At 35.8% G+C, this 14492-nt stretch overlaps 1 protein-coding gene across 1 annotated transcript; it reads right to left on the minus strand.

Annotated features, from left to right (window-relative positions):
* Positions 1 to 1281: 1281 nt before the first annotated feature.
* hlfa (HLF transcription factor, PAR bZIP family member a) lies at positions 1282 to 14224 on the minus strand. Its single transcript, XM_026221573.1, has 4 exons — positions 13918 to 14224; positions 12300 to 12647; positions 4795 to 5006; positions 1282 to 3843 (listed from the first exon to the last, which is right to left on the minus strand). The coding sequence occupies exons 1-4, from the start codon at positions 14030 to 14032 to the stop codon at positions 3628 to 3630; spliced, it is 891 nt and encodes a 296-aa protein (XP_026077358.1). The 5' UTR covers positions 14033 to 14224; the 3' UTR covers positions 1282 to 3627.
* Positions 14225 to 14492: the final 268 nt, after the last annotated feature.

Genomic DNA, 14492 nt, shown 5'->3' on the forward strand with positions numbered 1-14492 from the left:
TGAAAAAGAAAGTTAGGATATGAAGCCAGTTTTCTACACACTTTTTTTTTTTTTTTTACCTTCAGGTCGGGGTATTGTTATGATGTTTGATGAGATGTGTTTAGGCCGCATGAACCGAGTTGTTTCAATCCGCTCTTGTACTTTGGGACAGACTTTTTTTTGTCAAATCTTTCTACATCTCGTTTTGACACATAATTCTGCAGTGACCTTCTGAAAATCCATCTACGAAACCCCCTCTTACGCTTCTGATGTTCTCATCGCACATCATTCTGGTGCTGAGGTCACTATAAAGACTAAAGGTGTCCAACCAACACCGGATAAGTGTCTAAAGTGTTCATAAACGCAAGCAGAAACTCGTGTGTTTGTTCATTTCATCTTGTGTTTCACTCCATGTTTTTTAAATGATTAAAGAAATGTACCATTTAGAAACAGATACTGTACCAAAGTAATCTAACTAAAAAAGTAATAATATAGTATAGAAATAAGTTTAGAATTTGTCATTTTTTTTTTAAATTTACACCCCCAGATTCCAGATTTTCGAATAATTGTATCCCGGCCAGATATTGTCCGATCCTAACAAACCATACATCGCTGGAAATCTTTATTTTGCCTTATGGCTGGTTTTGTGCTCAGGGTCATGTTTAAAATTTAAAGGACTTCACTTTTTAGGATGAAAATTCAGTCATCATTTACTCACCCTCCACTTGTTCCAACCCTGAATGAGTTTCTTTCTTCTCTTGAACACAAAATTAAACATTTTGGGAAAATGTTGGTATCCGAACAGTTATTGAGCACAATTGACTTCCATAGGAATTTTTTTATTTCTACTATGGAAGTCAATCTTGTTCGTATACCAACATTTCTGAAAATATCTTCTTTGTGTTCAACAGTCAACAAACGAAGACATGATTTTCACTCTGGAAGTCAACTACTCGTTTAAACCTGCGTGGTATCGTCTGTGGTAATTCAAGGCACTGGACTAAACCGGTTCAGTTTGCTTATAGCTTCCTTTCAGGACTGAGGTAGTGAATTTTACCCAAAGAGACATATTTCCCACAATCTCACTGCTGTGTCCATCCCTGGAATACAGGGATAACTGCAAATATGAATTTATGAGCCATTAGAATTACATCTAATGAATATAAGATGATCTGTATATGTAGTCTATTGTCTATTGCACCTAGCAAGGAGAGAAACACTGTTGAAACACTGAAAACTGGGCTGGGTCTTCCTCACGCCCTTGGGGAGGCATGTTTGGGGGTCATTATTCACAAGAAGCAGTTTGTCTTAACCCTGGATTTATTTCGGTTTTGTACAGATAGAAACAGTCTACACAGGGCTTTATACACGCATCTCACATCTGCATTTAGACCACAAACAGACATGAGGGGAAATTAAAAGAAACAGCATCATTTCATCCCCATCAATCCTCAATAATACAGATCTGTGCACATCTCAACCGGGGCAGTCGAGGACTTTTACTGTCTGCAGTGAGGTCACCAGCGCATCAGACGCAACTTCTGACCTGAGATCTGCCATCCCGGCTTTAAACCCTGCATCTTTCAATAGAATAAACAGAAAAATATAATGATCTCAGATCAGAAAAACTTTTACAGGACCTTCGAGACCAACCCAGTGACACAACAAGACATGTTTTTAACATTCAACCAAGCCAAAGCTCTCAGAGCTGCCGCAGTAAACATTCAATATCAACACTCTGCTGCGAAAAACACTCTCATATTAACTAAAAAAAGCATAGCCTTTAGATTTCCATTCAAAGAACCAATAGCAATACTGTAAAATGATCTGCAATGAAACTCATTACACAGCATCAAGAGTGTGAGTAAGATTGAGAAAATTTAGCTCCTTCCTATTGAAAAAAACTAAAGCAAAAACTACTGATGTACAGCAATATATAAATATTCAATCCTTATAATGAGTTATGGTTTGAGGTCCGGCTGCTAGCGTTTCCTGAGACAGAATACTAAAGGCTATCTGAATACAAGGGTGCAGAAGGTTTTTAATGCCCAAAACAGAGGACATGATGACGGGCTTTCATTTACTCCCCGTATTATACTTCATAATATATCAAAACACTACGTCACTTAGCTCTGAATAATAGATATATAAAGTATGCTATCATATATTTCTCTTGCACTACTCTGGATTTGTTGTGCCTTGAAAATATTCAGACAGTATTATATAGGAAAAATACTGTACAAAACAGCTTATAGAATATATTTCATATTATATATATATATATATATATATATATAAACATTAAAACTCTGTTTTATCAATAAATCTGTGTGCTGTATCTTTTGGTCTGCAGTAAACAAACTGATTGGGTTTCAACCACAGTATTTGAGACAACACCGTCCTGCTCAACGAATGCCTCAAAACCTCCTAAAACACATTCGTTCCAGTCATACAGCCGACAGACACGCCAAGCTGCAGAACAGAAGGAAAGAACAGAAATCACTACAAATATCGGTTTGTACGGGGTTAAAAACAAATGAAGATTTTAAAACATGCTCTGGGTAAAAATAAGAAAACAAAAAGACCAATTTACAATTAGCTTTAGGCTGCAGCTTTAAAACAATATTCATGCTGAAATATCCAATAAAACAATTAACAATCAGGAAAAATTACTATACAGCCATGACAATAAGAACAGCTATAACAATATTAGTTATTAACAGCTAAATATAAAAAAAAAAAAAAAAAAAAAAAAAATCTTCCATTCAAAATAAAAATAAAAATAAGAGAAAAAGAGAAAAAAAATCCATAAATATTATCAGGCAGATTATATTGTAGGTAGAAACATTGCACCAGATCAGATTGTGAAACACGCATTAGTGCAGGCAGAGAAACAGACAAATATGGATTCAGCATTTCTGGAGGGAAAGTTTCCGCACTACAGCAGAAATGATGGTGCTATGCACAGGCTTTGCAGAAACTTTAGCTTACATTTCATGTGTTTTGCCCTCTGAGGAGTTTCAGGCTTATTGCTCCTTGGACAAAGCAGGAAAGACGCAAAAAAAACTACGCTGGTGTTGGTTTAAAATTAATGATGAAATAAAACAGACAAAAACTCACAGAATAGGAAAAGAATGAAACAAACATCATGTTCTGACGCTAGCTAGTGTTATACACACTTCACAGAACGAAAGGTGTCGCTGTGTTACAGCTATTCAACTAAAATACATTAATATACACATTATAAAGAAGCTCTAGCAACAGGAAGTGGGCGGGGCTTCTGAGAAGAGGGGGCGGGACGAGCGGATGATTGACAGACAGGAATTGATTGTGATTGTGCGGCAAGGAAAATATTTATCAGTCCGTGTTACAGGTGTATAAAACACTCAAGAGAAACCCATTTCCAGACAAACGATCCATCGTTGTTGAAGGAATACATGGACAAACAAAACAAATAAAAGGAAAGAGAGAAAAGTGAATGTGCGAAAGTACACAAGGATTTTTTTTTTATGAACAAACTGGGTTTGTAAAGAGAAAAGTGTTAAGAGAAACGTGAACAAAAAAGAGAGAGAATTCGCCGCTTCTTGAAGAGGTGCTGCAGAAGTCCCGTTTGTGTATGTGGGCGGGGTTTGTGGAGGTGGGAGGGGCTCACAGAGGGCCGTGCCGTGCCTCGTATTTGGCCAGAACGTTCTTACAGCGGCCGAGTTCCTTCCGCAGATCGGCCACTTCCTGTCGGAGCGCCGTGTTCTCTTTCTCCAGGAATCCGGCGCGGATGGCGATCTGGTTCTCTTTCAGCCGCCGAGCATCACGGGAGCGTTTGGCCGCGATGTTGTTCTTTCTGCGCCGTACCCAATATCTGTCATCCTGCACGGAGATGGAGGGAGAAGCAAATGAGAAACTATTTATTCTCACAAAATTCTGTTCGGAATTTTCACTTACGCCAAAATTCCATTAAAAAATTCCTTTAAAAACAAACAATTTTAAACAGTACAGGAATTATGTGTTGTTGTTGTTTTTACATTTTGTGATATTTATGGACGGATGTACAATTATTGCCAACAGATAGTCACATGACTCACGAGTCACGATGAACTCTTATGATCATAGTTGTTTTCACTGATATTTTCTCTCAGGTTTTACTGAACTTTAATATCAATGCATTACATATTATATATTATCTAATACTAAACTGTTTTTTCAACCTATTAAAGTAGGTACTTGTGATTATGTTTGAGTTTTATAAAATAACGCACGTAAAGCAAGTACTTTTTCAAAAGAATTATAGATAATACATCATTTAAATACATGCATAATGTATAGTAAATGTCAATTTATAAAATTAAGGAAATTAAATAAGAGAAAAAACTGATTAAAAATATAATAATTATAATCATAATAGTAAAAAATTAAATGGGGTTTATCAAATAATATTAATAATAATTCATATTTGTGCAACATTAATTAATATAGAAATAGAAAAAGTGCATAGCAAAATAATAATAATAATAATAATAGAAAATAGAAACAGAATACAACAAAAAAATTAAATAAAAAAAATAAAAACAATAAAATAAAATTATTAGTAGTATTGCAAAAAATTATTTTATTTTACTTTTGTTACACAAACATTTGGAGACACACAATAACAATAATACTACTAATAATATGAAAATCTTGCTGTCATTATTATTATTATACAAAAAAAAGTCACTTTGCATGTTTTAAGCTAGATCTGCTGTAAAACCCGAATTTCAATCTTCCCAAGGCCCTGAATCTGCTCTGCTCTGTGCTTTATGCTTCAGTGTGTGTCTCTACCTTCAAGTCCTCTGGAATGAAGACCTTGCGTGCTTTCTTGATCATGGGCTGTGGCTTCAGCTCCTCTGCTGAGAATTTGCGTTTGCGTGGGTCGAAGATTTCCTGTCCCGGGACACTGGAGAGGGCGAGGTCGGCGGGGTCGGGCTCGTACCCGATCGGAACCTGGATGGAGTCCGGATCTATTGGACTGGGCGTATCACGTGAAGGGAGAACTGAAGAAGGAGAAAGAAAGAGAAAATCTAAAGTAATGATAATATTGACTTATCTTCACTGCCTTCACATCACCATTTCAAGCATCTGATGCATGCTCATGCTCATCTGACAAAACACAACTCGACTAAGAAAACACTTGATAAGATTATTCAAACAAAAATATTAAATATTATGTTTAGATTTTTTCTACAGTATGTCTAATACTAAATAATATTAAATTCATTATAAAGAAATATTAATTCATTATTCATTATTATACATAATAAATGTGCAATACCATCTCTTGAGCACTAGAGGCAACATGAACCCACATCTCACACACACACACACACACACACACACTTACACATCTACATACAAAATATTACTAAATAATAAGTAATAATGATCACTAAAGACGTCAAACACAGGAGCGAGTGAGTGTGTGTATGTGTGTGTGTGTGTGTGTGTGTGTGTGTGTGTGTGTGTGTGTGTTCACTAGTGAGGGATTAGACGATCAAATTAAACTCTTGAGTGAATTAAAGGTCATTAAACAGGAGCGGAGAGCCGCACGTCCACACACACAATCCTACAGAAACACACAATAACACAGCTGTCTGACTCTGAATCACACATACAGTTAAACAACAAGCTGCTTCTCCTTCATGAGCCACAGCAGCATTAATACGAGGAACTGTACAGAAACACACATCAGGGGTCAAAGGTCACAGCTAGGGCTGCACGTTTTCAAGTTTTTCATTAACCGTTAACCGAGGCCCTTAGCGGTTAATAATCGGTTAACCATAGTGTGCGCCAGGGTTTCCGTTGTCCGGTAATTTCCAGACATTGGCCAAAAAAAAAAAAAAAAATGTCCGACAAAATTTAATCTCACCGGTCAAACTGTCCTATTAAAACTACCTAATAATCCCGCCCACTAACACAATCTGTATTTGAGAATAAGCCTAAAATGTATAAAGCAAATATACACCGACCTTTGGCTATGTTATAAAGGAACAGGCTCTAGTAATGATTATGTAACTTTCGGTGTTTCGGCGAAGGTAACAAGCAGGCTCCGCGGCCGCCTCGCTAAGGCTATGACTATGATATGTTTGACAGGTACAATATTTGAAAATCGATAATTATTTTTTTTAATTACATTTATATCTGAATTTATGTCAACCTATAGACTTTCAAATATCAAAATGTCATGAATTAATATGTATTTGTGTACAAAATGACATATAAACATAATTTCCTATTATATTTTGCCTGGAAACGCTTCCAACAAGGCGTCAGTTCTATTTCTAGCATGCACGCGTCGAGCCGCGCCTGAGCCGCGCGTCTCACGCAGGCAGTCGGCAAGCTCTAACCTGTTAACATGGGAGCCGAATTAAAAACAGACACGCCACGCAGCTGAGATGCTTTCGCTCATCGCCACGCATCCAGTGAGTCCTGACCGGCCTAATGATGCCCGGGTGTTGGCTGTTGAGATTACAACAACGAGGTTGTACTTGAAGTATATCTAAGCACTGTATTGCAATACTTGCATTTTGCCCCGTCACTCTCAATTTTAAAGTGCTCCAACGCTGTACTTTTTTTTGCCCGCTTCATATTAGAAAAATGACTTCTTCTTGTGGACATTACAAATGTCTGGGAGCGCTCTGGCGGTCTCTGGTGGTGCAAAAATGTATTACAACTAAATTCAATGCACGCCATTGACGTCACTTAACCGAGCAAAATGTTTCACTCGGTTACGCAATTTTTAACGGTTAATCGGTTAACCGGTTAACCATGGACACCCCTAGTCACAGCTGTAAGCTATGAATGCTAAAGCCTGACCAAACTCTCTCTCTTTCTCTCTCTCTCTCTCTCTGTGTGTGTGTGTGTGTGTGTGTTTCACTGTCTGATTACAAACAAGTAGACAGTAAATCATGAACAAATGTATCTAAACTGACCCGACCAAGACCTGCTTTATGACGGTCAAACAGCCAACGTGACTCAGGATTTTTATTTATTTATTTTTTTCTGAGTGAGAAGTAATGATAGAATTGACTTATCTTCAAGGACTTTAAATGATCATTCATGTTCATGCTCATGAGATAAAACCCTACTGAGGATAAATTTTTTCCAAATAATTTATTGAATATATTTAGATTTAATAATAATAATAATAATAATAATAATAATAATAATAATAATAATAATAATAATTTGTATTTATATGTATATAATCTTTAATTACAGGAACACATTTCATTATATTTTATTATATAATATATGAAAATACAATATTTATTATTTTAATATGATATTAACAATCACCATCATAACTATTATAGTATAATTCATTATAATAATAATATGTATGTTTATTATATTTAGGTTATTAAATAGTACAATTATAAATGACTGTTTAGGTTCTATAGGTAGGATAAGAAATATCCAAGACAAAAATAATATATATTACATTATATATTATTCATGCATAATACGATTTTATAGAAATCAATAATAATAATAATAATAATAATAATAATAATAATAATAATAATAATAATAATAATAAATTACAATAAAGTAATCTATAATTATAATAATACATATAATAGTTTTATATATAGTAAATAATAAATAAATAAATTATGTTAACGCTATTAATAATTATTAGTCATTATTTATGACCATTTATGACCATCTATCTTCAAATAGCAGATAGAATAAAGAGAACAAAGAGAAAAGATTAGATTAGATCAGGCTTTGATTAAACATCACTTTAATATTCTTATAGTCAGTATTTTGACTATAGGAGAGAGAGAGCGTGTGTGTGTGTGTGTGTGTGTATAGTCCTGTATAACAGCTCTGACCTCCACACAGCACTGACTGAATAAACCTCTTATGAGTCTCTATCGGTTCATCTCCGTCTCTCTACCAATCACAGAGCCGGATTTTTCCTTGAGGGGCAGAGGTGAGGGGTGGAGGTCTACTGACCAATCACAGGCCTCTGTCCGGATCGGTGGGCGGAGTCTGAGCGCTGACACAGTGAAAGCATATGAGCGTGACCGTCCCGTGAACCCTGGCTTTCACCTCCCAGTGGACGACTGCAGGATGAAGAAGCCCTAACAAGCTCTATTCTAACCAGTGATAAAACACAAAACCAACATCTGCCATAAAATAAGCAGCTGTAAATACCTCAGAGTGATTAAAATATATATATGCACGCATGAAAATGTCTGAATGTCATTACATTTGATAAGCAAGTGGTGTTCATACAGAAAGAGCTCAAGCACACACACACACACACACACACACACAAAGAAATGACTAATGTATTGTTATCTAAGCCTTGATGAGCAGAAGAGACTTGTCACTTTTGGAGGTGCCAGGAGATTATTTCTGACCCCTGTGTATGTTTATTATCACAACTAACGTCACTATCTCAATTTATTCTGGTACTCAAAGCTGATGAATAACCTCCAGCCGTCTACTATCTACTGCTAACAGTACATAAAGAGATCTGTCACGCACATCGAGAGCAAAGTCCGCTGCTGACCGCCGCTCACACTGCAGACATTCACAGTCACAGAGCAAGCTCAAGACAATGGCTTTCAGACCAGGACTGAGCAGAAACCACAAACATTCACAGTTTTTTTGTTTCAATGCTGTGAATCTGATTTGAGGATGCAGAATAGTAACATGAAATGGAAAGAAGCTGAAATAGTTGCATGTTACTGCTCTTAATGTTACTGCTCTTAATGCATTTATTTATGAGGTTTTAAATTCACTAACAATGCTCGTTCACACAGATATCAAAAAACAAATCTTGTAATTAGCTTTAGTTAATACATTTAGTCAAAATGTCATAATATATTAAATATATAATTAGAAACATATAATAATAAATAATGCTTTATAATAATGTTACATGATAAAATATATTAGAAATATAAAATATTAAAGTTATCTGAAAACAATCCTTAATTTACAAAGTTTTTTATTTATTTTTTTTACATAGAATTTTATTTTTATTTTATAAACCAAAGGTTGAAGAAAAAATAAAAATAAATAATTTCATAATTTATTATATATTGTAAAAATATTTACTTTTAATATTTAAAAAAAAACTACAAAATATTATTCAGTTCTCTAAAAAAACAAAACAAAAACATTTGAAAAAAAAAGTTTCAAAATTTACTTAATTTACAAAGATTATTTAAATTATATATAAAATGTATATATATTACATAATTTATAAACCATGGTGGAAGAGTAATTCATTTGACAATTTATTAATATTAATTACTTAAATTATTAGTGTCAAAATAGTTTTATACATAATATTAAGTAAATGTATTATTAAATATTATAATAAAATATAACAAATAAATATGTTTATATATTTGAATATATACATTTAATATTACAAAAACAGTAACACAAGTACAAATGCCAACTGTAAAAAAAAAAAAAAAGCCGAATGTAGGCCCATCTACTACATATTAGAGAATTGTTGGTCAAAAAAAATTATGCAAGTGATGAATTACTGTGAACTGCAATTCAGTAAATTATCTTGTAAGTTTAATTAATATGCAACTCAAGTAGCATAAAGAGCCACTTTTGCTCAACTCTGCAAAAGCACGGTGACACTGCAGCCTATATCTCAAAACACAAATTCAGTTGTGATAACACTTTAACTGTGTCTTTCTCTCTCGTTTTCCCCTCTGCAAGCCTGTGTGTTTTGGGAGCACGTGAATCAGCACGACAGGCAATGTGAGTCTCCGCTGAGAACAGAGTGTACTTCTGCCGGACAAAACACAGACAGGTGGGACGGGCGAGCGAGGGGCGGGGCCAATGACGCGGAGCCCAATCAGAACGCTGGAAAGGAATGGGAGGGGCGTGTCATGCCTCGACAAACTCTCTCTCTCACGGCCGCATGTGTTGATCACATGGCAGCGCACGCTGCTTTGAGAACGCGGTGGCTTCACGTGAAATGTGTGGAACGGAGCCTGAACCTCCAGTCTAGACAGAACACACACACACACACACACACACCCGAGACACGCGCATACAGAAATGTAAACACGCACTGAAGACACAGAGTGAGGGGAATCTGAGGTGAGACTGAGCTCTGCACGCGCCGACGGTCATATGGGTGAAGGTTTTTCATTCCCACTTCAAGGGAATAAAAGTGTAGAGTCTAGTAACCCTGTGCCAGATTCTGCCAGACGCGTCCACACAGTTCCCCTCACGTCGGCGTTAAAATAGTAGCCTACTGTCTAGGATTTACTAAAGCCTCACAGTGAAGAGAAATAGCGCTGAAAAGGCCTGGACACATTTATATTTCCCCCTGACCTTACCATTCATGCATTTGTAGGAGTTTCCCTTTCTGACGCAGAACTCAAATGAAATCAAAACGAGTGGAAGAATATTCTTAAATCTGCTAAAATACCACACAAATCTAAATAAACGGAGATAAGTGTTATAATACATATAATACATATACAATTAATAATGTTCATTTAATTTTTTTTCCAGTGCATAGGACTATTCATTGACACACATTTGTATGTACAAGTTATAGAATTATATTATAAATGATATAAATTTTCAGATTTTAAAGAAAACAAAGACTGCTAGGATGGAATATTTTGTGACTATTTTCAAGATAATTAAGCACGTTTTCCCTCCAAATTCTAATTTCTACAATAATAATAATAATAATATAATAATAAAGGTTTAATTGTAAATTATGTATATACCATGGCAGTTGTGTTTTTAATTTATGCTAATATTAATTAAAAAGTTAATTTAAGAAAGTAATGTTTCACTAATGGAGTAATGAGAATTTAAGGTGAAAATCCAATAATAAAAATAAAAATAAAAATAAACAAACAAGCACAAAAACAATGTTCATTATGCTCTATTTTCTTTATGCAAAATGCAATTATTTTTTTTTACTTAGTGTGTTTGTTTGTCTTTCAAAGCTCGCCCATGCGTGCTCAAGTACCTCTGTTACTAACATGATGAACTGTCTGTTTGGAGTTTGGTGTGTCAATAGGATGATGGTCACATTCGTGACTCTAGAGTTTCCACCTACATTAGCCATAAAACATGTGATTTAATGCACTAACTACATTTACACAAATTAAAGACATAACACGTTGTTAGAAATTGGTCAGATTTCTCATGGCAGGTTTAATGGCTGTAGGAGTGAATTATGAGTCACTGCTTCATGAGGGAAATTATGATCAATGTGACAGGTGACTCTGACGGCTCCTCAGGTGCGCTTCGGCCAGAGCTGCCACTCATGTTTGGGCAGATGCATTCATAGTCTGAATAATAAAATGCACATCAAGCATGTGCTGCAAACACAATCACTAAATGTTGTTTTATAAAAAAAAATATTTCGTGATTTTAAATGCATTTTTTTTTCAGTGCCTGTCAGTGTGTAATGCATTATCACTATGAACCGTATCCGCATGTGCAAATTGACTTTTGTTTTCATTGCAGAAGTGTCACAATGATAAAAAGCCCCCAATATAAGCAATGCATGAATGCAATTTATACAGAATGAATTTATACAATCGGTCATAATATATAATAAATATATTTAATATTAAATACATATACTATGATATAATAAATTCAAGTGCTGCGTATTAAACATTATCACACATTTAATTCTATATTAAGAATACATAATTATATATTTATATATATATAAAAAAAATCACTTGTAATTTTTTAATATTAAAATATGTGTAATAATGACAAAATATTAATCAAATTCCGAAAGGCGGCAGAGATAAAGCTCCCAACACAGCTGAGAGCACAACACGATCCGCAAACACCTGACCACATGGACTTCAACCAAACACACTGCAGTCGCCACTGAGCCAAGTCCAAGGAATCTGACGAACACTTCAAAACTCACACTTCTGTCACTCAAAACTCCACGACAGACGCTTGAGTTTGGGTTATTGTGATGTGAATCTTTAAAGGTCAACAGAGGTCAGACAGAAAACACTGGTGATTAACCAAAGCAGAAGAAGATGAACTTAGCATACACAAAAATAAGCATTGATGGTTCCATGAAGAACTTTTAACATCCATGGAAACTTTTAATTCCACGGAAGTTTCTTTAGAATCTTTAAGTGTTCTAAAAACTGTTCTTTTTTAGAACTGTTCACCAAAAGGTTCTTTTTGGACCCTGACATGGATAGTGTATGAAAAAACTGCATTTTTTTAGGAGCATATGTGAACAGAAAGCACAGGTTAGATGCTTCCGGATGTCATTTCAAGGCTCGGGTCGGTACCTGCTCTGCTGGGACTCTGGAGGCAGCTCTGGCTCACGATCCCGGAGTGAACAGACGTGGCCGTCCGGTTACTGAGATCCACCACTGAAGGTGTAGGCGGGGCGGAGGGGGGCTGCTGCTGCTGCAGGGGCTGCTGGGAAGGCTGGTTCTGCTCGCTCCCAGGGTTGGCAGGAATATTGTTCTCCAACAGAAACTCCTCTAAGTCCATATACTCTAGCTGGAAGTTGTCCCCATCGTACGGCAGGGTCTTGTCCCACAGCGTTGGCCCCAAGAAGGCGGACTGAGGGGCACTGAGAGTGTTTACGTCCTCTTCCAACTTCTTCTCCTTCTCTTTGTTTTTCCCAAACCCTGGAGAAAAAAGGCAGAGGCATTATTGTCTCTGTCACACCCAGAAATGTACATTTTGTCATCATTTATGCATATTTGTGTTGTGTTGCATGCTGATTTTAATAAAAACAACACTATAATAAAGTCATTTATCACCATAATTTTAATAATAATAATAATAATAATAATAATAAAGTAAAGAGACTTTATATATTACACATTTGTGTTGTTCCAAAACTGTTCTTAATTTATACTGATTTTATTAAATAAATGACTTTATTAAATTAATTTTACACTGTGATGCAGTAATGAGAATTTGGAGAAAAAAATTTGCTTAATTGTCTTCATTTCACAATTAAAATAATCTTAATAAAATATTATTTTTAAGTAAATCAGTATTATTATTGTCATTATTATTATTATTATCTATTACACATTTGTGTTGTTCCAAACGTGCATTTAATTAATGCCCAATTTATGTAATATGTTTTTTTTTTCTCGTTTGTTTTTCTTTCACCAGCTGTTACTTTTATTGTGCATTTTTGTGACTTTGTTTCTCAGCCGTGGAAAAAGTGGGAATTTCTCAACATTTCTCCAGAGAAGAAAGAAAGTACAGTTTTGGAATGCAATGAGAGTGAAGAACGCGGGTGAATTAATCCAAAACCAAACCAACATATTGAATTTGCACACTAAAAAAAAAGGATATCTCGCCAATGCATGACCTGCTTACGTGCATCCAAAATAAAATAGCCTTTTATTTATACTGTAAACGCATGATGAGGACTGAGGGAGCATAAAACAATCAGAGACTCTCAGTAGCGCCACCTGTAGGGAACTATGAGTACAAATCATCTCCACTGCGTGCGAACCTCGATCCAAAAGTCCAAATAAAGTCAGTATCAGTTGAGTAGACTCTACTTATCCTTCCTCTCAGCGAGCAGATGCTTTAATAATGTGCAAAACAATCATTTTACGCAGGTAACATCATGCATTTAGGCAAAATCTGCTCAATGGATTTGTGTTTGCGCGTTAAATGAATGCAATGCAATGCAATGTAATGAAAACATCAACATTACCATAATAATACACAAAAACGTACACCTAAAATCACATCAGAATTCAAATCAATTATACATGACAGCATGTATGCATGAGCAGGTACTGAAAACACAGTGACATGACGCGTATTTATGTGCAGAATGTAATGAAAGCAAAGCGCGCACCGCGCCTGACAGCCAATAACTGATGCAGAAAACCATTTAAATCTTTCTAAACATTCACCCACATTTACCTTCATCATGGTGAAAGGGCAGCTTCATGGGGTTCTCCAGCAGGGATTTCAGGACGCCGTGGGTCGGAGGTAGGAAAGTTGGGTTTATAGGAAGAGGTCGAGACATCTTCTCCATTGCGTAAAGGAGATATCAGTCTTTCTGAAGAAACGAAATAAAAAAAAATAAAAAAGCCAACTTATGAAAGTAAAACCTCTGCAGTGCGGTCTCGGAATACAGCCCTCAGCCTGTGCGCAGCACCGATGAGCGGCGGCTCTCCTCGCGCGTCCGTGAGCTCGGCTGGCTGGAACGCAAAAGCGCAAAAGCTTCGCAATTCCATGTGCGAAGCCTGACGTCCGTGACGTCAATGGACAGGCCGAGCTGTTGAATAGAGCCCCGGCCAATGAGAGCTTGAGGGGCGTGGTCTTCAATCATGCATCGACACATTGTTGCTCGTGCATGATTTCATTCTTTTTGCGTTTCAAGATTATTACATTGTAACCACTACAATGCATTTACCTTGTGTTTTTAATAAACATTAAATCATTAAATTGTGAGAAAAACGGAAAAATTTAAAACAATAGGATTTAATATCATT

Source organism: Carassius auratus, chromosome 3, assembly GCF_003368295.1.
Source record: "Carassius auratus strain Wakin chromosome 3, ASM336829v1, whole genome shotgun sequence".
NCBI classification, from domain to species: Eukaryota; Metazoa; Chordata; class Actinopteri; order Cypriniformes; family Cyprinidae; genus Carassius; species Carassius auratus.

Coding starts and splice junctions, on each gene's coding strand:
- hlfa (XM_026221573.1), bottom strand. CDS start 14,032: ATGGAGAAGATGTCTCGACCTCTTCCTATAAACCCAACTTTCCTACCT. Junction 12,648..13,917: donor GCCCTTTCACCATGATGAAG/GTAAATGTGGGT, acceptor TTTTTTCTCCAG/GGTTTGGGAAAAACAAAGAG. Junction 5,007..12,299: donor CCAGAGTCCCAGCAGAGCAG/GTACCGACCCGA, acceptor CTCCTTCTTCAG/TTCTCCCTTCACGTGATACG.